The sequence below is a fragment of the Syngnathoides biaculeatus genome, chromosome 4, assembly GCF_019802595.1.
Source record: "Syngnathoides biaculeatus isolate LvHL_M chromosome 4, ASM1980259v1, whole genome shotgun sequence".
NCBI lineage: Eukaryota > Metazoa > Chordata > Actinopteri > Syngnathiformes > Syngnathidae > Syngnathoides > Syngnathoides biaculeatus.
In genome coordinates, this window is record NC_084643.1 from 3,074,739 (window position 1) to 3,102,735 (window position 27,997).

At 47.0% G+C, this 27,997-nt stretch overlaps 1 protein-coding gene across 4 annotated transcripts; it reads right to left on the minus strand.

Moving 5' to 3' along the window:
* Positions 1 to 728: 728 nt before the first annotated feature.
* igsf9b (immunoglobulin superfamily, member 9b) lies at positions 729 to 27,832 on the minus strand. Of its 4 annotated transcripts, none has more exons than XM_061818257.1 (23): positions 27,695 to 27,832; positions 27,302 to 27,418; positions 21,852 to 21,947; positions 19,260 to 19,466; positions 11,683 to 11,829; positions 10,903 to 11,054; positions 10,600 to 10,717; positions 9,846 to 9,987; positions 9,525 to 9,670; positions 9,300 to 9,442; positions 9,086 to 9,226; positions 8,893 to 9,009; positions 8,647 to 8,797; positions 7,431 to 7,542; positions 7,155 to 7,330; positions 6,827 to 7,065; positions 6,608 to 6,692; positions 6,346 to 6,516; positions 6,207 to 6,243; positions 2,774 to 6,052; positions 2,441 to 2,610; positions 2,079 to 2,275; positions 729 to 880 (listed from the first exon to the last, which is right to left on the minus strand). In XM_061818257.1, exons 3-22 carry the CDS (start codon positions 21,910 to 21,912, stop codon positions 2,091 to 2,093), a joined length of 5,979 nt encoding a protein of 1,992 aa, XP_061674241.1. In that variant the 5' UTR covers positions 21,913 to 21,947; positions 27,302 to 27,418; positions 27,695 to 27,832; the 3' UTR covers positions 729 to 880; positions 2,079 to 2,090. The 4 variants fall into 4 exon arrangements, with proteins under 4 accessions (XP_061674241.1, XP_061674242.1, XP_061674243.1 ...); XM_061818258.1 differs by having other exon boundaries at positions 27,707 to 27,825; XM_061818259.1 differs by lacking the exon at positions 2,079 to 2,275 and having other exon boundaries at positions 730 to 880.
* Between the last annotated feature and the right edge of the window lie 165 nt (positions 27,833 to 27,997).

Sequence of the window (27,997 nt, forward strand, 5' to 3'; positions counted from 1 at the left end):
TCGTTTGGGGTTACTTTAGCAGAAATAATTCTGAAATCATCTTACAATATCACAACTTTTTCCATGTGACCAAATCAGCTTTTGTTATTTTTTCTGTAAAGAAAAATAACGATAACAGAAATTATACAAATTCATTCATCATTCACAGTGCTGTCTTCACATCAGTGAATTGTAAACATTTTTGCATATTAAAACTCACTTAAAAAAAAAAAACCGTGAGCAAAGCTCAGAGCAGAAAAAAGGCAAACGACATTTTCCTGGATTACTGAGTTGTCATTCAACGATAAATACATTCCAGTTACATTTTGCCGAGAATGCAATATTTGCACGTCGCGACAGATAAACGTGCCGAGAGATGAAAAGGGAGAAAAAAAAAATTGTCTTTACTCATAAGAACTATTATTAACATGACCAAAAGCCCTGAGGTGCTTGAACAAAAGGTTAAGAACTTTAATTATATTAGATTTGAGTTCAAGAATGTCAGTAGTTAGGGGGAAGGGTAGGACAAAACACATTTCCAATTTGGAACAAAATAATTGTCATAAGCTTTCATTTTTTGAATTGAACAGAAAAAAAAAAAAATCTTAACCTGAAATGACACCTTCATCGTTTTGTGAGCTGCAATTTTTTGTTTGTAACTTTAGTTTCTCTGGTGTGTCTGATTGTCAACAAAAACCCAACACAGTTGCATGAGCTTTTATGACTATATATATATATATATATATATATATATATATATATAATAATCCCTTCTCAGCAGAAACAAAACCAAGACGATGCCGTGAGGTGACAAAACGCGTACTCGAACGGACGATTGAAGCTTTTGCCTTTAAGTTTTTCCCCGCTGGCGTCTGCTACTTGCCGTCTGTTTCAGGAGCACCTGTGGAAACAAAAAGAATCACAGCGTTGAAGTATTGCTCTGAACAACAGAACGACATTTTTTTAGGCAATTTGCCTGCGAGCACAAATGCGCTGAATATACAGTCAAGAAAACAGGTATTTGAACACCCTGCTATATTGCAAGTTCTCCCACTTGGAAATCATGGAGGGGTCTGAAATTTTCATCGTAGGTGCATGTCCACTGTGACTGTTGGTAATACACGAAGACGTCATGGTTTGAAATCACGCGTGGCACGGAAGGTTCCCGTGCTTAAACCAGAACATGTCAACGCCCGTCTTAAGTTTGCCAATGACCATTTGGATGATACAGAGGAGTCGTGGGAGAAAGTTTTGATGCCAAAATGGAACTTTTTGGTCATAATTCCACGAACCGTGTTTGGAGGAAGACGAATGATGAGTTCCATCCCAAGAACACCATCCCTACTGTGAAGCATGCGGGTGGAAGCATCATGCTTTGGGGGTGTTTTTCTACACATGGGACAGGACGACTGCACTGTATAAAGGAGAGGATGACCGTGGCCATGTTTTGTGAGATTTTGGGGAACAACCTCTTTGCCTCAGTCAGAGCATTGAAGATGGGTCGTGGCTGGGTCCTTCAACATGACAATGACCCGAAGCACACAGCCAGGAAAACCAAGGAACGGCTCCGTAAAAAGCATATCAAGGTTCTGGCGTGGCCTAGCCAGTCTCCAGACCTAAACCCAATACAAAATCTTTGGAGGGAGCTGAAACTTTGTGTTTCTCAGAGACAGCCCAGAAACACGTCTGATCTAGAGAAGATCTGTGTGGAGGAGTGGGCCAAAATCCCTCCTGCGGTGTGTGCAAACCTGGTGAACAACTACAGGAAACGTTTGGCCTATGTAATTGCAAACAAAGGCAAATATTAACATTGGTTTTCTCAGGTGTTCAAATACTTATTTGCACCTGTATCACACAAATAAAACGTTGTGATTTCTGGATTTTTCTTTTTAGATGATCTCTCGGACAGTGGACATGCACCTACGATGAAAATTTCAGACCCCTCCATGATTTCTAAGTGGGAGAACTTGCAATATAGCAGGGTGTTCAAATGCTTATTTTCTTCACTGTAAAAAGGTGTGAGTGACAGGCGAGAGGCAGGCAGGCGAGCAATGAAGGGAAAAATCAAGGCGGAGAAACACAGCCAGAGAGTGACGGACCGAGTTCTGCTTCTAGAGCAGCGCCGAGTTGGTGTCAGAGTCCCAATCGTGTCCAGGGGCGGGGTAGGACTCGTGGGAACGCGCGGACTTCTGAGCCCGCCGGTACTCACGGTACTCCTGCCGGAGAGCGTTGAAACGTGCCTCGCTAAGGGGCTGGCGGCACGGGCTGCGAGGCGGGTCGGAAACTGCCGGGAAGGCTGGGGGGAGGGCACGGGGGACACGGATGGAGGTCATGGGGGGGAAAAAGCTCAACACAATCACAGCACGTAAGGGGCAAGCACATGCGGCGCCGCCACATTTAACGCCACTGGCGTTGGCACATGCAACACGTCAGAAAACGACATCAAGAAACGGGGCATCACCTTCAGTTCTCGGGTCCTGGAGGCCGACAGGTTGACCGCACGCAAGCCTCCCTCCGCTTGTCGCCAAATCTGCTTGCGACTGGTCAAACCTCAAGGCCTCCAGGACTTCAGAGTCCACACACGCGTCAGCAGAATCCCACTCATAACTCTCATCTACTGATGTGTTCCTTCTACGGGAATACACAAAAGCGAAAGGTCAGAACGATACGACAGCGCACACACGACGTGAGATGAAAACAATCATTCCGAATCATTTTGGCAACAAGAATCAAACCCTCCGCCGCGACCGAAGTCCAGTTTGTGGTGTTTTCTCTGCGTTCGGTAAGATTTCACCTTTTGGCTCTCCTCTCAGCTCTGTGCCGCTGACCCTCCTCGGTGGTTTCGGGGGAGCTGAGCAGAGTGGGAGTGATGGACAGTGACTGGCGGAAGAGGCCGGCGCTGCCCCGCCCGCTGCTCTGACTGGCGTAGCTGGCCCTCGCGCCTTCTCGGACCTCCTGGGGCTCGGTCTCGCCCGCCCTCCTCATCGTCCGCTCTGCTTGTCTGTAAGGGTCCCCCTCCCTCTGAGGGAAAGGCACGCCGTAGGGTGAGGGCCAGCTGAGACCCCTGGGGAGGTAAGACCTCGCCGGCCCCGTTCTGGGGTCCATCAGCCTGATGTTCTCGGGTCTGGGTCCTGGCCAGGGTTGATAACTGGGGATTGGGTTGGAGGAGGACAGGGGGAAATACTTGTACTGGGCAGACCTCAGCGTGTCTGGATAGGAGGGCGACCACCTCGAGGAATCAGTGAAAACTGCCGCATGCCTTCGTGGATCGCAGTGTTCCGACATTGGCGACACTGAGTTTTCTCTGGGTGGGCACATGGAAGGAGTGAAGTAGGAAGGACTGGATCTTTGCGCACACGGGGGTCTCTCTAAGCTCCCCATGGTGGGACGCCTGAGGGGGATGTACTCTCTCCAGGAAGGACCCGGTCTGAGAAAGGAAGATGGACTGCGATCTAAACTGTAGGACTTCACTCTGACATCCGGCTTGGGGAACTCATCCCAGTAATATTTCTCCGAGATGTATGTCCTCGGGGTCTCAAAGTGCTCCCATCTGGGGGAACCGAAACTGATGGATTTCTTCAGGAACGGTCGGGGCGGTGTCGCACCTGAGAGAGTTCTACAAGGGCCGACGCTGAAGGATTTCTTCAGAAATGGCGTCGGGGCCTGACTTATTCGCGATGCGATGTTATTGGTCCTGTTGCCCTGAGAGGTTTGTCTTTGGGATGGCTCTGATAAAGGCTCGCTGCTGTCCGCAAAGCCGGGAGAATGTTTTGACACGATATCTACCATCCCTTTCGCGGCACTGAGCAAAGTGTGAGCTGGTCTGGAGCCCAGTCTGGACTCGGCGCTTTTACTCTCAGCGCGAATCTGTGTCTTTTCATTGTATAGCTGTTTGCTGGTTTTCTCTGGGGCGACTGATAGTGGTCTTCTGTCGTCCGGAAACCTTACGCGAAGTAGCGACTCCCTTGCTTGAACCAGAGGCTGGCAGCCATGTTTTTCTGGCAAAAGCGATGCTTCAAAGCAACCCTTCATTTTAGTTGATTCGGTTTCTGCAGATTCCTGGACATGAACCTCCCAGTTTTTCGGGACTACATCAGGTTTAGCCACGAAGGAGTCTCCAGATTTCTGCTTCAAATATTGTCCAGCGGTGTCTGCAACCTCCGCTTCCTCCACAGGTTCATCTACGCTCATCTCAATGAAACCCGGGAGGCTCAAATATTCCAGAATCGCGCTCGTCTGGACTGAGGACATTTTAGGAGGAGACGGAGCTGGCTTGGTCTTGAACAGTCCGGACATCCTGGGGATAGCAAATTGGGATGGTTGACTTTCAGCTTCTTCTACAAGAGTCAACGTGGACATTGGGCTGGGACTATCGGAGAAAAGACATTTTTCACTCCTCCTGGAGCGTGCTCGGACACCTTCTCTTTCTGATTCCAAGTTTTGATGCTCATCGGAGCCTTTATGATTCCCGTCTCTGGCATTTGCTTGAACTTGATGCTCATAGGGTAAGGTAGCGATAGCGGAGGGACTGGGATCCCTTGTGGCTGTGTATGATGTTGAAGCAGTAAAAGGTGGACTTTCAGGACGCTTCGTGTAGACCAAAGGACTTTGAGAAGCCGAATCCCAGTTCCGAGTGCCATAAGCGTAGGAATTCCTGGAGCGAGAGGGAGCACCCCCGACGGCGTTTTCCCTTAGACCGTGCGGTCTGGCCTTACTCCACATATCCCGACCCCTGTGAGGACTCAGTGACTTGGCTCTGGGCGATGTCGCTAAACATCGCACGGTGGGGTTTTCAAACGTCACGTCTGTGGAAGGCGACGGAAGGGAAGTGTTCTGGGTCACCTGAGAGTGTGACGAACCAACACCGAGAGAGTCCTCCGCACTTTCTGCACCCGAATGAGAACGCTGTAACCGCTGTAGTACTCCTGACGTGTTCACCCACTGGCTCTTTGCCGGAACGAGTTTCGTTACGGCTGTTACGGGGCTGATGTCCCAGTCAATGCGAGAAGTAGAAACTCTGTCCGTGGGGCTACTGGTGCTCCCAAAGTAGCAAGCCCGTCGATAGTCCGCGAGCCGACTTGTGTGGCCTGAGGGCTTGTGCTTTTGACGGAGCGTGACATCTTGCGGTTTCCACACGGGGTCTTCATCTGGATTGGCTGTGCTACACTGAGGGTTCTCTTTCCCATCATCTTGGTCCGTGTTCTTGGTGGTACAGCGTTTGAGCTCACGCTCCATTTCTTCCCTCTCCTTGGCCAGCTGGATGCACTTTTTGATGCTGTCGCTCTCCAGTTCGCTGTCAACTTGTGTGATGAGTGTCCCATCATCGGTGAGCAGACTGGCCATGGGTTGATAGCCTAAGGACTGCGGTCTCCCCGCATCTCCATCCAAAATATAGGTTCTCCTTGACAAAATGGGGAAAAGGTCTTCAGTGCGGGCTGCCCCGCTATACCTTGTCAGAGAATCACAGTTTTTTTTCTCGCTGTTGTCTGAATAGAAGCTGGCTCTTTCCAGCAGGTTCTCCGAGCCACGTTCATCGTCGGAGTAAAAGCATCCGTGACGGGACAGGTTCCGAGCTATGGCCCGCACTCTTCCAGGGGACGAGGAAGGCCTACTAAGTGCCAAGACCTCCGCACTGAGCGGAGAATCCTTCTTCTCGTCCTTGTCGGAACTCAAGGTACTGGATTTTGGGGAGTCCCGCAATGATGTCCGGTTGCTTCCTGAGCCACTCGCGCCACCGTTGCTCTGCAAGATGTCCTTCAGATTTTTTTTGTGAGAGGGGCTGCAGCTCTCGATCAGAGGTTGGATTATGAAACGTCCATCTGGGCCTCTGTGAATGGACTCCAGAGATGTCGGCGAGGGAGCCTGCGAGCCCAAGTGGCTTTCGAAGAGCGTGTAATGCGGTGGCGGGGATGAGTTCGCCAAAAGTTGCTTGCGCTGGTCTTGGTATTCTCCTCGACTGCCTTTATCGAAGGAGGAGCGATCGTAGTGTGAGGAGGAGGTCGGGAAGAAGGGAACAGGAGGGCACAGCTTCAGCTTCAAGACGCTATCCGGGCTGCGGGGAGGAGAGCGACCACTGAACAGGTGGAGGGGCGGGGGGAGAAAAAGACCGAATATGAAGTCATAATGATGAAAATGATGGTAATTTAAAACAGACATCAGCAAATATATTGAATACATGAGTCACAATTTAACATTTAACTACACACTAAATGAATTGGGGCACTTACTCTAAAGATGGACTCTTCCGGAAAGCAGATGGAACATCTATGACAAGAACATAAAAAAATAATAACAATGAAAAAACATCTCCAGTGAAGAGCTGATGCACTGTTTTGCGCCCACGTATATTTCTCAAGGCTGCTTGACCTTGTTGTCTCTTGGCGCGTCGACGCTCTCTCCAATTTCTCATGTAGCAAGCCGTCACCATCGAGAGCGCGATGGCCAGGAAAAGGAAGCACACGCCTCCGACCACGCCTGCCAGCAGCGGCCCAGGGACCAGCTCCAAGAAACCGGTGCTCAGCGGGTAAACCTCCATCCCTGTTGCCCCGTCAGTCAGATCTTAGTTAGTCAAGTTGTCCTTCGTATATTGGACTAAAATGCAAACATGAACTTCCGTCATTTACCGTACCTGCAGTCGATATACTGACAAAATCGCTTGGCTCGCTGCGCACTTGATTGCTGCGGGACAGCAGCCGCAGATCATAACGAGAGTCCTGAGAGACAGAAAGATCCGATTGACTCGTCTTGAGCAACTTTCGCATCAACAATCAATCAATTGTCAATAACAACGCACGAAATCAAAAAGCGTCTGTGCACGCAACCCCAAACTCGAAGAAATCCGCCTTACGCGAAGCAGCCCCCGTACAAGGACTTCAGTCTCGTTGGCGCCGATGTTGCTGCTGAGGACGAGCCACTGGCCCTGATTCCGACGAGCTTGCAGCACAACACTTGTCAGCGGAGAGGACGGATCCGCGGGAGGCGACCACAGGAGGAGAACACCTTGCCCGGTCCGGTTAGCCGACAAGATTGTGGGCGGTTCCAGCGCGAAAAGCGTGGTGATGACAGTCGGGGCTTCGGTTGGCACGGCTAGGAAAAGGAAGAGAAAAAAATTGATTCATGCCCACGCTGATACAAAAGTGGTTAAAAACGGCAGGGTTGCAGAAATATTCACGGACCTTGGGTTCTTACAGTGACAATTTGACTGAAGGGTCCAGAGCCCAGTTTATTCTGAGGTAGGACACTGAACTGATAGCTGGTCGCAGCCAGAAGACTGCTGACCAACAGGTAGTTCTTGGATGTGGGCACAGGTAAAGACGCCCATTCGTGTTTTCCTCTTGATGCCTGCTTGACCCTGTTTTTTTTTTTTTTTTTTTAAAAATGAGAAATATTGGCCACTGGACATCGACGTTGCAAGATGACAAGTAAAAATATTCGGGCCCTGCGCTGTTTACCACACAGTGAACTTCTGGGTGTATCCGCCGTCAAAGCCGGGCACCCACGACACATTAGCTTGGTTGATCTCCGTGTTTACAGACACCGAAGACACTGCGTGGGGACTGGTACCTGAGAAACAAACAGAACGGTACGTGAAAAGTCGCAGAAACACATGCTGATGAACAACCCCGCGAGACATCCGTTTGAAATATTGTAATTTCTCATGTACAATGCGTCCTGAAGTATAATGCTCACCCCCAAAGTTGACCTAAAAAAAATCAGGAAAACCCTTCTACCAATGTACAATGCGCACCACCAATTTGCTGCTACCCATATGCTCAAAATATTGGGAATTATCTGTATTTAGGTTTTGTTAGGTTTATACTTGTATTGTTTTTCAAAAAACTGTCTGTACAACAATCATTAATAATAATCACTGTGCAGGTGCTGATGTCGCCGTAATATCATCTCGGGACAGGCCACAGGACACGCTTGTCCTGGTCCCTGCAATTGTCAGAATAGAATCCCTCAACCGACTAAAATAAATGCTCAATGATGGAATAACATTTTATTAATACTGTTGATAACATATATTACAGTCCTAAATAAATATTTAACACTGTTTGACTTAAACATTTTTTGCCTTAAATATTGAGAATAGACATGCTACGCTAACAATTGTAAAATGCAAGCTCCCCGAGGAGGTCATAGAGTTCAGGTTGGGGGCGCACATTACCGTAATAAATATAAATGTGTAACATAAGACATTGAATATCATATCGAAATGTATATGTATACCTTTTTTTTTTACCACTCTCTGTACCTGTATCCAACAATACAATGTGATTGTATTTTTTATTTTTCATCCGTACCTAAATATAATGTGCTCTGTTCATTTTTTGAAAATATTTTGGGAAAAATGTGCGCATTATTTTCGAGAAATTACGGTACTTATTGTGGCACGGACCTACTTTTTTTGCACTATAAGGCACACCTTCAATGAATGGCCTATTTTAAATCTTTTTTCATGTATAAGGCGCACCGCATTATAAGGCGCATAGAATAGATGCTACAGTTGAGGATTATGTAATGCATCCCATTAGATGACGCTGCACTAAAGGCTCAATAGTGATCCACATATAAGGCGCACCGGATTATAAGACGCACCGAGGGCTTTTGAGAAAATTAAAGGCTTTCAGGTGCGCCTTATAGTGCAGAAAATGCGGAACTTACCCAGCACCATGACGACAGTGCCCGCACTGACGGTTGCGACGCGGTTGGAGGCCAAGCATTCCCAGCCCCCGTGGTGGTCTTTACTGAGAGGCTGCAGCAGCAGGGAACCATTAGCCGACACAAAGTACTGGGAACGGGGAGCAGAACCAATCTGGAAGGGGAGATGTAATCGATAACAAAAAAAAACCAAAAAAAAAAACAGACATTTGTACAAATCTTGTAGGTTTGTCAGCAAAAAATGGGCACCTTGCTCCATGTTATGTTGGGTGCGGGATCGCCAGTGGCTTCACAGGGGATGACCAAATCTCTGCCCACCTCCTGAAGGTACTCGGGCCGAGGAGGCACTTGAAACGTGGGTGGATCCTGGAATGTAGACACAACAAAGTGTGGGGGGAAAAGCGCAGAAAAAGACAAGTGCCGCACGAGGAGCCTCACGTACCTGCAGTATGACCCGGGTGGGCTCAGATTGGCCCATGGTGCCGTAGCTGTTATATGCGGTGCAGCTGTACATGCCCACCGCGTTGTCGTTGGCTGTTGCGATGAAAACCGAGCCCTCGGAGTTCACCATCCACCCTGGGAACTAGTTAGGTCGCGGATGTCACATCATCTCTCAACTTCTGAAGGGGACACACGTCTAACATCTCACAACTTACATTGTCAAGATTTAAAAGGTTCCCATCTTTGGTCCAGTTCACATACAGCACGGGTGGGTCCGCCTGGGCGGGACACATGATGACCCCCTCCATGCCAGAGGGCAAGTAGGTTTCCCTGGGCATTCTCAGGACTCGAGCGGGGTCTACCGTGGAGTCAGAAATTGGCAGCAAAAATAAGAGATGGCAGTAAACGACGGTTTGCCTTTCACGCGGACGAATTCTTACGTTGCACTTTGAGATGTGCCGAGGCCGAGGGCGGAGTCAGTATTCCGTTTGTCGGGATGCACGTGTAGTTTCCGGCATCTTCCGGGATTAAATTAGGGATCAAAAGCGTTCCGTCCACCAAAACCTTCACTCTGGACCTCATGGATCTAAGAGAAAACACACAAAAAAGTCCATGATCAGAATGAACATCTTTTTAATTGAAATCTGTAAAATAATTGTGTTGTCAAGGCTTTGCCAGGTGTGAGTATTTCTGAGAGTAATCTTTTACTTTTCTATGGAATCAGATGAAGGCAAATGTAATACTTGGCAAGATAGACTCACTCAATGTGGTAAACGTTCTGTCCTTGTTTCATCCACTCATACGTCAGGTTGGAAGGGTAAGCGTCAGCCTGGCACTGCAGAACGGCATCCTGGGACATGTTGAGAGTTGTGTCCTCTGGCGAGATGATGATGATTGGCGGACCTTCATTGGCAAAGTGCAAGAGAAGTGACGCCAATGTGAAAAGTGCAGCGCCAGAATTGGTGGAAAGTCCAGAAATGGACTGAAGGGGGCACTACGGGCCACTGGTTAAAATGGAATTTTCTGTTTAGTTTGGGTTAGAGTCCTGCATTTCCAAGTACAGTACTGTATTTCAACGGACCTTTCCGACCTGTCGATCACTCATACAATAATAGCAATCAGATGGCCGCATTGTCTTAACCCCTGGCTTGACACACCCCTCTCGGCACATTGTCTCACAAGCAATGCCGGTTGTCAGTCGCGTGCGCTTGGAAAAGTTAACGTTACCAAGAAAACGGTCCTCAGATGCGCCTGTTGAACGTGCAATTCTGATGAAAGATATCCTGCTGGACTGATTCATTTTCCAAAGCCTAAAACACAGTTAACGAAGTGTCTACGATGGATTAAGGCTCGTGGAAGAGCGCACGTGGAAGCTTGTGGGACATGGCAAATGTAGCTCAGGTGGACGGACCTTAAGATCGCCAGTCGGAAAGTTCCATTCTGGTTTAACTGGCAAAGCTCAGCAAATGTTTAACTGACAAGATCACCTTTGTTTCTTTTCATTCCAATCCTCACCTTTGACCTGTAGCTGCGTCGCGTGCGTCAGGTTGCCTTCTGAGTTGGAGACGTGGCATTTATACACTCCTGAAACGCTTCTTGTGGCTGAGGCCAATGACAAGGTACCGTTGAGCACCTGGCAGACAAAGAAATAAAGAACGTGCCCGAGGACAAAAGGAAGTGAGAAAAAAGCTGCGGACGAGAAGGTTATTGAACAGAAATCAAAGCAATTTGTTCCGAGAGAATAACAAGGTTACTACTTTCACAGAAGTCTCACGTTTTAATTAAAACGTATGAATGCAATGCAGTCTGCCGCCTCACTTTGATTTTTTCGTGTTTGTCAATGGGGCTCTCATCTTTGTGCCACACGACGGTTGGACGCGGGTTGCCGTGCGCGCCGCAGCTGAGCGTCAGCGAGTCTCCGAGCAGAACCTCCACAAAAGTCGGCGGCGTCCTGATAAACACCGGTGGAGCTGAAACAAACACCACGGATCAAACCACTAGTTCCCACAGAAACGTAGTTGTTACATATTGTCTTTCTGATCCGTGCCGCTCTGGGACCAACTAAGATCAAAATACAGTGAAGAAAATAAGTATTGGAACACCCTGCTATAGTGCAAGTTCTCCCACTTAGAAATCATGGAGGGGTCTGAAATTTTCATCGTTGGTGCATGTCCACTGTGAGACATATCATCTAAAAAGAAAAATCCAGAAATCACAATGTTTGATTTTTTAAAGATTTATTTGTGTGATGCAGCTGCAGATAAGTATTTGAACACCTGAGAAAACCAAAATTGATATTTGGTACAGTAGCCTTTGTTTGCAATTACAGAAGTCAAACGTTTCCTGTAGTTGTTCACCAGGTCTGCACACACAACGTTTTGGGAATTTCATTGACTGAAGCTACTCGTCACATTCAAAACCGTCACTTGCTTTGTGGCACAATTGTACAAGGACAAGTGAACTAATATTTTCATGAACAGAAAGACCTTCAGGATATGCAAATTTTTATTGTTCCAATTTCTTAAACCGAGCATAGAACACAAGTTGCACTCATCTTGTACCCGAATGTGAACGTGGTTTTTGTTTGCGTAAAAGCACCTGTGATGGAGAGGAAGGTCCACGTGCCGTTCTGGAAGTCGTCCGTTTTGCTGTCCAGGAGCAGGATGCGGCACTCGAACCAGCCCTCGTCCTCGAGGGTCAGCCGTTCCACCAGCAGGGAGGCGCCGCGGGTCAGAGAGACCCGCCCTGTGGGGTCCCGAGAGAGGAGGGGTGGGGGGGTCAGCGCGCTCGGGCGGACAGACGGCCGCAGTCAGCACATGCACCAGTGGAGCTTACAGGCATCCTTGCACAATGGCCACACCCAGTCATTAAAAAAAACAAAAAAAAAGCATTAGAACTGATAATTAATCATTTAGGAAATCAGGAGCGATACCAGATCGAATATGTATCTCAAATCAGTGCCAATTGTTAAATTATGTAATAAATTGTTAGATTGAAATGATATGAAAACATAACTGCACTGCACTGATTGGCTCCAGGACGCATCCAACACAAATGAAAAAATGCGGTACAGAAAATGGACGGATGGTATTTGGTCTGGGCAAAAATCCCTCCATCCATTTCCATTGCGACTTATCCTCACAAGGGTCCTGGGAAGTGATGAAGCCTATTCCTAAAAGTGTGCAACCCAGTATAATCGGTCTATTTTCAGGAAGGGTTACAGAAATTGGGCAAGGTTTTCTGCTCAGAGGCTGAAATTTTAAGGATTTGGACAAAAAGAGTTGCGGGTTATTTTGCCGATCGATTAACCTGCGCGCAACATCTTGGCACGGGCGAACATCCATGCTGTCCCACTTTGGCTCGCACATTTATTTCATCTCTGGCTGTGAAACGCCCGCAATCCGCTCTCCTCCTTCCGTGTACTTCTTGTACTTCTCATCTAGGCTTTGAAACTTGATCTGTTGGTTGCCTGGTGACCGCAGCCTGAAGTTACCCCCCTCCTCGCTTTCTTTCCTTTTATTCTTTCTCTCAATGAACTCTTTTTTACCCCTTCAGGCCTCGGGCCTTTTAACGACAGGAGGGGGAAACACACAAAACACACACGATGTTCACACCCCTGGCCAAAGCAGTTTCGCCACAAACAGAGTACCGTAATTCCCAGCTTACAGAGCGCACCTGATTACAAACCTCACCGAGTACATTTGTAACGGAAACACCATTTGGTACATACATCTGCCGCAGCTGTGTAAAAGCCGCAAGTGCTCACATTGAAACCCACATTTAAACACGAGATATTGACAAAGAAAGATGGTACACAGAAAGAGTTTAACGCTAGCGCTAGCCCCAATGCTAGCGCGTTGCTAACCCTAGCCCTAACACAGGGCTCAGCAACCTTTTTGAGGCTGAGAGCTACTTCGTGAGCACCGATCGCCTTATATGGTCCTTGCAGGCTACCATTCGCCCACGGGCACCACATTGGTGAACCCTGCCCTAACGCGAGCGCGGCGCTAACGCTACTGCAGCACTAATGGTAGCGCTAACACTAACAGGGCCAGTTAAAATAAAACGTACGGGTAAATATCACTGAGACAAGCCAGTAACACAGCAGCAACAAGCTAGCACAACGCTAACGATAGTACAGCGCTAACACTAGCGCAGTGCTAACAGGGCCGGTATAAGTCACTTCCTCGGCACATATATTCCACCGGTCTCACCCTTACCCTTTCCCCTCGAGTGCCCCCTTGCGGCCGTTAGAAAAACTGAAATTAGCAACATCGCCACATAAACCGCAGGGTTGAAAGCGTGTGAAAAAAGTCGCGGCTTGTAGGCCGGAAATTACGGTACATATTGGGAGGTTTTTCGGCATTGCGTCATTCTGGCTTGCAGGGGAAAAAAGTTGGCTCATGTTGGATAATTGTTATATTTTTACTCCTTTTTTACTCTCCCTCGCAATGTATTCAAGCCAAATCTTCTACTTTTGAATTATATTTATTGGCACATCACCTCATGTTCTCTTCTAAAGCTGAGGCAAAACAGTCAGACAACCAATGAATGAGAAAATAAGGCCATAATGCCATCCAACCTTGAAGCGAGCAAAGCGCAAAGGAAAATAATATCTTCACTTTTGACTCGCCCTCAGGGAGAATGGTCTGGAACAGAGCCTGAAAGCCATGAAATTCATTTAACTTTCGACACGGCCTCAAGACAGGGTGAAACTCCCGCTGCGAGTGTAGACGGGCAACAATGGCTTATAATTAACCCCGCATTCCTGACCGGGCCCTGTTGCTGTGCTTAATGGTCACGTTTAATAATTGACTGAACTCGTCAAGCCGCGGACGGGCAATGCTCGCCTCTCCAAACGTTCCATCAAACTAATGCCTTGAATCCAAGGTCAGCTCAGGGAGAGAAGAAATGTGCACGATAAACAGGTGAGGGGAAAACCTCAGGCATGTTGCTCTTATTTCGCTGTGGGCTTGGATATGGAATGAAATTCAATTTGCACTCTGGGAGCAAAACACCGACATGAAAATCATAAAAACAAAACTAATACTCTTATGGCTAACAGCTCTTAAAAGGAAAAAAAAAGTGCTGATCTCATGGGTTCAGCGTCACGTGGCAGCGTGTTGATCTTCAAAAATTCACCACCGAGGGACTGCAGCTCCTCTGTCGGGCGTTTAACCCTTTTCCCGCCTCGCGCTTGTCCACCACGACAGACCCCCCCCCCCCGCTCCACATTCTCGCTCGTTACCATAGCGACGAGACCAAGGAAAATGCGGACAGTAGTTTACATTTGAATTCAGTCGGTGTAGGAATACGGGCTGCGTGGAGAGGGGCTTGTCCAACACCCAGGAGGAACATTAAGAGAATTACACAAAGGGGAAACACGTTTGGATTTCAAACCGAAGTATTGTTACGTTGAAGCCCATCAGAAGAGCGAGGCATTCATTTTATTTTTTTTTTTAATTCAGCCAAGAGACAAACAAATTGACCGACAAATGTTTCATTTCTGCATTTCGAGTTCTCGTCTTCAAACCAGAACTCGAACCGCCTCGACTCTCTTCAGCTGTATTACATGGGACCGCGCCCACGTACAAAGGAAATACTTCAACACGAGCACCAACAATCATCAATCACACGAGAAGAACAACCGCCGAGGAAGTGAACGAGAGGTTGTGGAGAGGTTACTCAAACTGTGACCATCAATAATCCGCCGACAACCGAAAGGAGGTGACGCCTTACGACCTGTCCAGCTCCCCCACAGACACATTGGCCACTCCCTCGACCTCCAGGGACGAACGTTATTAGACGGAACGGCTGACACTATGAGCCCCCCACCCCACCCCCATCCCCTATAAGCACACCTTCATCCTCTTGCTCCTCTCCCTCTGAACCAGCAGACACGGCGAGACAGGTCCGGTCTTGCTTAAGCGCATCCACGTGGAGATGACGGAGAGGTCTTTTCACAGGTGTTCTTTGAACCTCCACTACAATTCTCACCGTGTGAAGAACTCACATACCAGAGCAAAGAATTCCACAGTTCTTCCCGTTTTATCCTCAAATTTACAGTTTATCAAATACATGAACTATCTGCTGTCTGGTCAAACAAAAGCGCCACGTTTGTAGTGTTCCATCTAACGAAAAGATGTCAATTGACAACAAAACTGGACTCAAACACAGTTCCATGAGATTATTCTGTAAATGACTTTATAGAAACAAAGGAAGAAAGATTATTTATCACCGAGTTATACGCCTACGCACCTGGTTATAAGCCTTGCCAGAATGAGTTTAACGCTAACGCTAGCCCCGTGCTAATGCTAGTTCTGCGCTAATGCTAGTCCTGCACTAACGCTAGCGCCATGCTAGCATTAAACTCTTTCTGTGTCCCGAGGCTTATAACCAGGTGTTCTTACACTAGCGCCGCACGAACGCTAGCACCGCATCACCGCATAAACGGCAGGGTTCAAAGCGTGTGGAAAAAAAGTCACAGCTTGTAGGCCGGAAATTACGGTAGTTTGGAATCGCATCAGCACTGCTTTTCTTTGTCCGTCTGTGCGTAAGAGAGCGGGGCAGAGGTGGATTGTGGGATATGTTTTGATTTGAATACAATCATAAGTCTGGGACCCGGCCCCACGCTTTTGACAGCTCCCCCCTCGCGTTCCCCTAAATTTCCCTCTTCAATCCTCCCGTCCCCCTAATCAGTTTAAGCCTCTTCTGAATAGCTCTTTGTCGTGATCTAGATTACAGTTAACTCTGCCCCTCTCACTCTGTCCAGCGCCGTTAGGCACACCCGCCTCACGTGCCAACTTTCACCACAAGCGTTGACGCTCCGACACGATCAAGGAATATTTATTCTCCTTAAATTGGAGCTTCCGCGACTCTGGTCTACGCTCATCCTCGGAAATGTGATCCGCGAAAAACGAAAAGTCGCAGAGCGACTTGGCAGCTTTGCTCAACACCATTTTGGAAAAGTTGGAGCAGGGAAAAAAAAGGTTGTTGCAGGATATAGAGGATCAATTTCACATTGCTGGTGTTGCTCTGAGCCCCGCCATTTGCAGAGCTTCTCTTTTTCAATTGTGATTTTCACTCAAAGCGACAAAAGCAAACTATTTACTGTTTAATATCATTTACTACATGTTCAACTAAATTCACCTCACGGGATATGGATTATTGCTTCCAAACACCTATGCAATGCTGAGGCTAAACTACTTAACTAAAGCCCCCTGCCCCACCCAAAAAAAAAAGAACTTTTCATCATGATTGAAACAAAATGTGTGGTCTTCAATCATCCTTTGATCACTCGCACCACCTAAATAATGTCTGACACATTTATGAATACACAGCTTTCCTTCATAAAATTCTTACCAACATGTTGTTTTTATGCTCAGGCCAAAGCAAAAAAAAAAAAAAAAAAGGTATTACATTGGCATCCTCTTGGTCCGAAGAAACTACCGTAATTTCCGGCCTACAAGCCGCGACTTTCACACACTTTCAACCCTGCGGTTTATGCGGTGATGTGGCGCTAGCGTTAGCGCACCTGGTTATAAGCCTCGGTACACAGAAAGAGTTTAACTCTAGCACCACGCTAACGCTAGCTTTAAACTCTTAAACTTAACTTAAGCGTTAAACTTTAACGCTAGGATTTAGCGTGGCGCTAGCGTTAAACTCTTTCTGTGTACCGAGGCTTATAACCAGGTGCGCTCTGTTAGCCGGTTGAAATGTTGAAATGAATTGAGGACTGCAGAATGCTTGTTAATAATAATACTGTATAGGCTACTGTATATTATGATACCGAAAGCATATGAATAGAGAAGTTTAGTCATAATGCTATTGTGTTCTTGAAATATTTTTTTCACATTTTCGTATTCCACTGCCTAACACTTCAACTAAACAAGCCCAGATTTTATACTAAGTCAAATTGTGAATTAATTAAGACGAGATCATCTTTATTTCACTATCCGTACTTTTTTGTGGCATTTTTGTGCCCGTGGTGTGCCGCGAGATGTCTCGGCCATAAAACGGCTTCCTTGGCTCAACAAAAGTTGGGAAACACGGCACTTGAGTGCTGTTTGTTGTTAGCGTTGAGCGCTCCGTGCCCTTCCCAGCTTGAATTGTTTCACCCGTGTCGAGTTTTTGATAGTTTCAGTGTGTATTTAAGACTCGCCGTGATCAGCTCTTGTAGACAAAGCTGGAGAGTTTAGAGTCTACTTTTACATGGACTTGATCATTTAAGTTCTCTTTTTTTTTTTGAGTATTTGGACTTCCTCGCTTCATGTGATGAAGTCTTTTTGGCATCCATGCCGACGGACATGCGTGCGAAATTCCAGAACCTCTCCCGTGCTCAAAAGACCCACCGAGAGTATAATGAAGGCCTACGCAGATCTGGGGGCTTTCCCGTTGTTGTCCTAGCCTCAGGTCGAACTCTTTTGTTCGCCGTCTCCGATGATTTTCCTCAGCGGACGGGAGCCATTTGATCTTTCCCCGCAACACTAAACCTGCCTGACACCGACAGACCCCCGCTCCCCCCCCCAACCAATTCACCTCAGACAGACTATAATAGCGTGTCAGTCGGAGATGATGTGGCCGTTTCCTCTCCTGTGTGTTGACTGATGTTCAGCGCCGCGGGGCATGCAGGGTGTGAAACGCGAGAGGGTTGAGGGATGCTAATAGCTTTCGGATTCACTACGACTGGTGTCTTAAAAAGGGTCACAGGAAGGATTCCGTCCTGTAGTCTTCACAAAAACCTGATGCAATAGCAAAAACATCCATTTCAGGGCTTCATATAATCGCGCTGGATATTGCTCGCTCTTTAATGTTACTTTTAAGAGACGGCAGTGTGAGACAAAGTAGCAGACGTGGCGGAATTTTAGAGGCTTAGATAGCTTTATTTACCTACACCGAGTGTACCGAAGGTGGACCACAAAGCTCCACGTAGTCTAGTCTGGCGCCGTAGTGCCGCCATAAACTTCATAAACATACCGCTTGCGTAAATCCACCTCTGAAGAGGAAGGATATTCTACGTTTATAATTATTTTTAGGGATTTTAAACTTCAAACTAGAAGTAACACCCCGGTTTAAGCTGCCGTTCTTAGACAAGCAGGGACAACGTTCTGGAAACTGCGATCAAATCAACAGTCATCGTAAAACCCCCAACACTGTAATTTGAGGGTAAGATACATTTGAGCACCAACGCTGACACGCTTCACATGCTGCCATCTGCCTTCAGTGGGTGGGGCGTGGGGTGGGGGCAGAAGGATCTGAAGCAGACGCGGGTGAAGCTCAAAAGCAGATAACAACAAACACAGGACGGCTGTTTGGGATATCCCAAACGGTGCCGGAGAATGTTATTTACTCCGTTAGGGTTGCAAAAGCATCAGATGACTGCTCAGAGACAAAAGCGTCGTTATGGGCCTAACGTGCCCAACATGTAGCCCAAATGCTCAGTGGAAGCAGCCTGGTTGCGGCCGTCCGTGCACTCCACCAATGGAGCCTCGTTCAGTTCCGCAAAGGCGCGCGCTACGACCCCCGCGGGGACTTTCGTACTTGGGCCGAGCTGTTTTTGCCCGACGAGCGTAGCGTACATGAAAAAGAACATGAGCGTTCCGGCGCATTTTCATGACCTATTTGGGACAGTATGCCATGTTGGCTCTCCTAGTGGTCCTGTTGGTTTTTGTGAAGCAAAGGGAGGTTGTGATACCCCTCTTTGTCTTTTGTTTAAGGGCAGACAATGGCGGGATTATAGGGCTCCAGCAAGAAGACTCCCATTATCCGCCATGCTTCATCCTTCCTCCTCCACTCACAATCTCTTACTGGGTCACCCCTCTGCATACTAATAAAAAAAATACACTGCCACCGGAGCGCCGAGCCCCCACCTGCGCTTCTCGCACCCTCCCCCTCGGTCTTTGCAGAGCTGCCCCACCCCCTTTCATTGCCTCCTTTTAACCATAAGCATTCTCGCCCCTTTTCCCACTGCTTGTTCTTTTGTGGCAGAGAGGAAATCTATACACTGAATACCTGCTGTAATGCTGAATGACTGTGAATGTGTGCAAAATAAAACTCAAACAGCTAACAAAAGGCTTCATGGCCAATTTCAGAAGTTTCAAAGTTTCCCTTCAGGGACATTTATGGACGTAAATGTCCTTCAGAAAAAGATTTAACGCTACATAAAAGGATCTCACCCTTGTAGTTGGGATGAACTCGAGGAGCGTAGACTCCGAATTTGATGAGGATGGGAACGTTGAACCCGAGCCGCACCCACTCCACCACGTGGAGCGGGAAGAGGTTTGGGCTGGCGGCGTCCTTGGATTTTGAAGCAAGACTGCAGCCCAGCTCCGCGGAGGCCCCCTCTCTGCCACGAACCACTGACGGCAAACCTTGAGACGCATCTGTAAAAACGAGAAAATACCAATTCGTCTAGATAACACAACAAGACACACGCAATATCTGCCCGCGTCCTGTATCACAGCCTGGCCACAAAGTTCCCTATACAGTATCGTGACTTTGTCATTTTGTAGTGTTCTTCCAATGTGTAGTGAGTGTAGCGCTCTGGAAAGCCTCTCAAAAAGAAATGAAAAATACTGCTCACTAGAAAATCAAATATATCCCAAGATGCATTGCGCAGAACTGAAAAATGACTTTCCAGTTCCTTGGGATTGTTTGATATTCCTCATGATACAAATTAAATGAGTGGAGCAAGACTGGATGGACATAAAGTGCTTTATTTGGAATGCTTTTACAAACGTCATTTCTCTTCAAACAGGACCAATCAACAAAGACCAAGAAGAGGAGGAAAGTGGATTCTTCGGCAGAAAGGGAAGAGGAAAGCACAGAGGCTACAATTGACCCTTAGAAGTTGGTTCACATGGTGATTAGTAGAAAGGTTGACATATCGTGCATCCAAGAGACCAGGTAGAGAGGTAGTAAGGCTAGAAGTTCAGGAGCAATGTTGGTAAATTGTCTTAGCATGGAGTAGATGGGGAGAGAAATGGAGTTGGTCTTATTTTAAATGGAAGAGTTAGCCAAGAATGAAAACAACGGAAGCAGAACTGGAGGTAGCAGAAATGAAGATGCTGAGGTTCTCGCTTGGAGTGAACAGGTTGGATAGGATTAGAAATGAGCCCATTTAGGGGGACAGCCAAAGTTGGATGTTTTGGAGACAAGGTTCGAGAAACCAGACTTCGATGGTTTGGACATGTTCAGAGGTGAGAGAGTGAGTATATTGGTAGAAGGGTGCTGAGGATGGAGCTGCCGGGCAAAAGAGCGAGAGGTAGACCAAAGAGAAGGTAGACGGATGTTGTGAGGGAAGACATGAGGACTGTGGGTGTTAAGAGAGGAAGATGCACGAGATAGGCTTTAATGGAAAAAGATGACGCACTGTGGCAACCACTAATGGGAGAAGCCCAAAGGTAAAGAACAAGAAGACTCCTCTTATAACAATATGATGTTATAATTTATTTGCTCACTACAGTATTTATTTTGGGTGGTGAAGCAGGAACTATGCAACAGTGGTGAAATATTTAACAGTGTGCTCCAGTTGTGTTAAAAAAACGATACAGTACACTATAAAAAATGAGGAAATGAGAGACTGAATTCCAGCCAGAGTAATGGCGGTCACACCTTGAGGTGAACTGCTTGCTATTGCACTAATATTATTTTAAAATGTACTTTGGAGTGAGAGAACAAGTGTTAGCCAAGCGGAGAGCTCAAAACAGAAAGTCTGAAGCCACAATTTGGAGGTGCGGTTGGGCGAGCGCTTCCGACGGCGCTCCCTGTGACCAGCCGAGTGGAGACGTCCAACAAGGATGCGCCATTTGGTGACAAGATCTTACGGCGGCAAAGCCTCCAAACACACCGCAATCCCATTAGCGGCACCTGGAGTGGCCTCTTCTCCGTATCTCCCTCGCCGCCGTGTGCTCACGTGGGCGTGTGCGCTACTGGGTGCCAGTGTTTGCTCTACTGCTCATCTGGCCTGGTCATTACTTTAATCCCGCAGCGGGCTGGGAGGGGTGGAGGGGGTGGAAGGGGTGATACTCTGATGGAGGCAGCGGGCCTCCGTGTGCTCTCTCCAGCCGACCTCCCACCACCCACTGGGTTACACACATGGTTAGAAGACCGACGCAATCAATCCCCCGACCCCCCTTACCCACACGCACTCAAAGAAGCGTGCCTGCGGTTGAGAGCAGCGTAAATCCCAGATTGATCTAATTCCACACCCAGAGATGTTATTTAAGTTGCATTTTGGCCCCAATTCTCTGTCATTTACGCAAATTGCTGTGCTAGAACCCTTCCTCTTAACAGAGCGAGCTGCGCCAATGTGCTCGTCGTCCCGCTTCCGACACCGAGCCTGGATAGTTTAACAACAACGTGTGCCAACGGCTCAACGAAGCTTTGACTTTGGCTGCCAATTTGGCCAAGCGACGGCGACATGGTGACCAACAACCGCTAGAGACGGCTTTGCTTTGTCATATAACGCTGACTTCAACGATAGTAAGATCAAAATCATCAGTCATGAAAATGCAAAGTGATAATTCCGATTTTCAAGTGTGTTTCAGAAAGATTTATCAGGTTTCATTTGGAATGTAATGTAATGTAGTAGTTCCCTGTCTTAAAAAGTAGTAGTAGGGTATTGTACGGTTTAGTTTAGTACACAACAGCTGTTTGAATTATTGACCCGTCTACTTGTAAAAGCTTGCCAAAAACCAAATGATTATAAAACACATGCACCATATTTGCATTTAAGAGTGAAATCCATCTTGTATTAGCATACTCACTTAGCAGAAAGATGGCAAGAGCGGTGGCGATCGCCTGAAGCCACCGTCTCTCCGGTCCCATGGCCGTCCGTCACACAGCGTCGGACATCTCTCAACCTACCAGACGAGATCACACACAGTAAAATACTACAGCAATTGGCAAATCTGCCACATCATCTTTCAAATGCTTGACTTCAAATTAACAGCAACAACTGGCACAAAGATGTCATGTCTACGTTGGCGTTAGATTAAGGAAAATAGATTTCCAGCCAGTCTCATAGATATTGCTTTTAAATATATCGGTCACTCACATTTGAAAAATGTACGGTTGTGGTCAGTCATGCTCGCAGATATAAAGTTAAGGGTGTGGTCCTCCGGTCATGCCCGCAGATATAAAGTTGCGGGGGGGGGGGGTGTTCTGTTTGTAATTATGAGTGTACCCCTTTAAGAGCAGAGGGGGGCGGCAGACTAGGAAGTAGATGTAGGGTGAGCAGCAGCTCGTTGTCATAGACCGTGTGCATCCATGTTAAAAAAAAAAAAGACGCCAGGCTGTGGTTCACTGCGCTGGATCGGTTTTCATGTGCGCTGAGTGTGTGCGACAAGTGCGCAATTGCACAGTGGCGCAGCTTAGAGGGAACATTGGTCAAGACGACACAAAATAAGTGACGTCTTTCAATATCTATGTATTTCTACTCGTAACAAATTTCACGCCTGTGATTTTTCGTCCGAGTGCGATGGCGCGCGGGCGCATACGTGCCTGTCAAATCACACTGACTGAATATATAGAACAAATATTCTATAGTCTTTGACTATTAAAGGTGCACATATGAGAATAGAGCAAAATATTGAGCTATTTAATGGTCAAATTTTTAAAAAAGGGCCTCGTCAACCTCCTCTCAAGTTACTTCATTCATTCAGCAGAATACTATCATAAGAAGATGGCAGTCTTTAAAGCAAAATCACGTTGTTATTCAAAGGAACATCATTGTGCACCAAATCCTGAAAATAAATGAAACCATCCAAAATTTGCGTTGGAACAACACAGTTCAGTGAAATTTATTGCCTTTCTGCGAAAACAAAACAACAGGCCATCATCGGCAAATCTTGACGGCCACTGTAACCGTCATTCAGCTTTCGAATCCAGATAAACACGTTTGCTTCCACGAACTTTTAATAACATCCTAAAAGTCCGCCAAGAGGCAGTACTAGTCTTGCATTGTCTGGGGAACAGACATGGCGGGCGGCACTGCAGGTCCACAAGGAGGAAGAAGACAACCGTGCAATTCCCTCCGACATCAGGGCAAGGGGATTTTCAGAGGACTCGGTTGGTGGTGTCCGAGGCCGGACCTTTAAGTCCAGCAGCTCTACATTTGTCCGAATTTCAACTGACAAACGCATTTGCAGACCTCTTGGTGGCAGGAACGGCCCTAGCTCAAAGTAAGTAGCGCCCGGAGAGCAAACCCGAGCCAAAGAGTTCACAGACCTGCAACACGTGCTCAGCGCGCTCCCATCTTTCACTGGATTTTACTGACACAAATTGATTTGGATCTAGTCATGCCTTACTTAGCCTTCTGGATGGTACATTTGTGGCACCTCCAGTAATCCGACCCTGCTGCTCTGAGTGTTAATAGTCTAATCGAATTAGAAGATGAAATGGTGAAACCAATCAAGGACATTGAATTAAGTCACAAAATACAGATTCTATGAATGTGGTTCGATGAACATATTTCGGGCAAACCTCAGTCTTCTGCCTCTGCTGATGCCTGATTTTCCACATCTAAAGTTTTGTTGACCTTGCTATCTACTGTCAACAGAAGTATTTCCTCATTTTTATTGAGGTAAGGCACCCAATTTACACTGCCGAAAAAAAAACGTTACAAAAACCATGAAGAGTGAAGTGATGATCTTGTTTCAGTTTGAAAACTTGGACTGTTTAATTGAACACAAAGCTGTTCTACTTGCAGGAAGTCTTTATTCTGTTGTATAAATGGCCACGGGTTAATTTAACCTTCTGGTCTCACACAGAAGAGCATTTATTTGTTCTTGTTGTCACAGTATGAGTCTATCCCAGCTGTCAACGGCCAGGGTCCACCCTGAACTGGTTGCCAGCCAATCTAGACAAACAACCGCGCTCACAATCACACCGAGGTGTAATTTAGAGTGTCCAATTAATGTTGCATGTTTATTGGGATGTGGGAGGAAACCGGAGTGCTCGGAGAAAACCCACGCAGGGACAGGGACCCTAACCCTAACCCACACAGGCGGGTCCGGGATTGAACGCGGGACCTCAGAACTGTGAGGCCAACGTTTTCCATCTGATCCACCGTGGTGCCCTAAATAACCATTTCAGACAAATAAAGTGAAACTGGACAACTTCCCATGGCTACCCTGCTGATATCTGACAGGCACACAAGTCTGCCACGGCATCAAAGTGGTGAAAATTCGCAAAATATGGATCCATAACAATTTTCCAACTTGGTTAAAACACAGAACTGCACTGTATGACATCAATTTTTGTAGTCACAAGACCTGGTGGACTAGTCTCACCATATGCAGCACTTGAATAAACTCATCAACCGACTAATGCAATCGGTTACGTTGGACCATATAATGGGTTGTTACCATGGCGTTATCATAACACACAAGTGTCTCTAGACCTGACTCGTAGGCCTAAAAAGTCACACGTTCTGTGTTCGTGCGTGTGTGTGACGGCAGGACCACGACTGACGTTAGTGACAGATACGGACGTGATCAGCGGTAGCAATACTCTGTCGTTAATCCGTGTTAATCCTGATGGAGACCGCGGTCTTAGAGGAAAGCAGACTGGTGGGGAAATGCAAGTGTCGCTTTCACAGGTGTGTGCGCACACACAAAGTCACACAGGAGCAAACAAAGACGAAAATCAGAACACCTTCTCCTGATTTTATCACTTGAATTGACAACAGTCGGTGGGTTTTTATGAGTGACCGCAAAATCGGAAAAGTACAAGTGAAAAGGGCTGGTAATTGAGGGTTCCCAGCCGCAATCCCGGTCCCGGTCTTTTTCTTCTGAACATGTAACGTTACGGCTCCAGTCTCTTCAGGAATGTGGGCTTGAATCCCACTCAACGGTTTTCTCCCAAGATCGATTTCCTATACCGATTGTCCTGTTTTGGGTTGTGGAGAACTGGGTTCATTCCCAAAGGCGGACCACACCCTGATCAATGTCGCCAATCAATCACAGTGGACAGAACAGACGGACAAGCATTCCCGTCATCTGTCACTCAGTGGGAATTGAACCAACACTGCCCGTGTGCAAGTCAGACAAGTCAACAGCTACTGCATACCATCAATTACATGCGCGCTTATTCTGAGTATTGCGGGAAAGTATTCAGATTCTGATCAATTTTGAATGCTGGGCCACCTCCAGAGTATATTTTGTCTGCCGTAATCGGGTTATAATTGGAGCGCCGTCGGGAATGTTTACCTGGAACATTTTAAGGTCGACCTTGTAAGCGCCAACTCAAATCATTCCAGCTCATTGGAAAGCAGCATTATCACTTCCAAGCGATAAGCGTCCACGGCTAAGTACGATACTTAAGTGTCACATTCAAGGTGAGGCAGATGAGGATCCGACAACAAAATAAAGACCTCGCCACACGCCACGCTGGTCTTGTTCTTGTGAACGCTGTCGATCTTTCGAGACTAAAACACTTGGTCAGTTCTCACCTCGACTCTCACGGACCCAACAAACATCACAATAAAATATTTTGAACTGGTCACCCGTCGCAAATCATAAACTGAAAACAGTCGTAGCAAAAACCCGACAGTGACAATTCGGAACTTCCCTCATCGTTCACTCTGTTATCTTCGCTTTACTATACGACTACGAGCAATCGATCCGACCGGAACTCGTCGGACCAGCCTGCACAACAATGGATTTGCGAGTTGTGCACCGTTGGCACAGCAACCCACTTTAGCAAGCCTATCGACTTTGACTCGCACGAAAGGAAATGAGCTCGGCGGGCGGTGGGCACGCGAGCCGAGCGCCGGTCTCGTGAGCGGGAGGCCTGCTGCGGATGGATTAACCGCCGCAGCGGGAATCAATAACTGCTAATGACAAACGATGTCATGGTTTTCATATTAAATTCCGCGGACAGAAATTGAGCTTACGACAAAATTAATTTGCAAATTAGCTGCTAGGCAGTTTGGCAACTAGTGTGGTCGCTCCCGCGTAGAAAAGTTGACAGAGTAGAAAATGCCGCTAGTTGTAACTTCTTGTCCCACCTGCTCCCAAACCGCGGGGGTCGGCTCAGCGCCATTAAGCTACTTTACAGACATGAGAAGGAGGAGCACCTTGGGCTAAAAACCGCAACTACATCGCTGAGCTCCATTTCACTGTTGAGCATTTTCCTAAACGGGGCCGAACAAAAAGGTACACCAAGAAGACACATACATTCTATGGTGCCTGTCCTGGTTAGGGTCAAGGGGCACACCCCGGACCGGTTGCCGCCCGATCACATGGGACATACATGCAACCATTCACACTCCCATTGACACCGGCATCGATGAACCAACCAAGCACGTTTTTGGAATGTCGGAGGAAACCAGAGTACCTGGAGAAAACCCACGCAAGCACCAGGAGAACATCCAGCCCCCACCGGGGAAGGCCAGAGCTGAGATTCAAACTCCAAACCTCAAAACTGTGAGGCAAAACCCGCTAACAACTTTGTCACCTTACAAAGAACGTGTAGATTTGTTTATGGTTTTTTTTTTTAAGTATGAAGTGGTTTTCCTCCTCTGTTCGGCATCAGATTGCGTCGCAAACAGCGAGAGAACCACGTCGGATATTGCGGTCAGACGGTATCCCCCATTAAATCCTGTGGTACAACACAAAGGATTACAGGCGTTAGGAATGATGTGAGCCTTTCGCATTCCGCATCGACACAGGGGGAAAAAAAAAAACAACTTGATTTGTTACTGTTCCGTGTTTCGGATAGAACTGCACAAAGCAGCGCCACAGGAGGCAAAAGATTCCCGTCCGTGTGAAAATGACAGCAAGCAACAAGCTCTTTCCATCCGCACCGCTTTCAATCCATTGTGCAGCTCAGGGCTCCTTGCCACCACCCAGACCGAGCGCCTGTAAATCACAACGGTGCGCATCTTTTGTCCCGCTCAGTCAACTGGAAAAGATGGGGCGATGAAAGACGATTTCCCTTCTACCTGTTTCTCACCATTTCAATTCCAGGAACGCGGCGCTCAAAAGCTACGGTTGTGGTAGAAATAAAATGTAAAAAATACAACTATTGGAGATTACTAACGGGATGTTAGTTAGCATGAATTAAGGTGCTATGACACAATGCGTTCATGTAATATTTTAGGCAGGAACAAATTTTTGAAATATCAATGACAGTAAAGCTGCTTTTTTCTTGTTTTCATTTTTTTTAAGTTGACTTAATATTTGTAGAGGATGCTGGATGCACCTTTGCTTACCTTCCTTCAGGCACTTCTCCACTTGGAAAGTTTAATGTTTCAATCCATGGATGTTCGACTCATCTTGCAGATTCACTTCGAACTCATTTCATCACTTTGAGAAATCGCGTTAAAGACCTTAAACGAGTTGGGAAATGTGTCACATCTTCAGCAAAAAAGAAAATAATAATAACAATTGTAAATTAGTCCTTCGTGATGATCAGACTTCCCAAGGATAAAAAACAAAAAACAAAACAAGGAACAACCACGAAGTCCAACCTTTGGCAGTTAAATCAATTTAAACTTCGGTTGAAAAACGAGACTCGTCTTGATTCAAACTGTCCGAAAGTAGCTCAAATCACAAGTAATATTGGCGGGGGGGGGGGGGTACTATTTCTGAGAGGAAAAACTCACTACGCGGTGCACCTTGGCTTCTTCATGTGGCCGCTCGTTTCGACAACAGGGAGGGGAGGAAAAAAAAAGAGTGAAGCAGCGAGCACATTTCAGGCCGAACTCGTCGTTGATGCTCACGTTAGCAACACGCCCTCCTCCCATCGCGGCGCTGCATCGAGACAGCAAAAATATCACGAGTTACGCGCAACTTCCTATTAAAGCCTTCAAAATAACCTTATCTTTAATACAAAAAAATATGTTGCAGGATATGATACATGACAAAAATATGTATATTTTTATATACGTTAATAGGAAGATACAGGT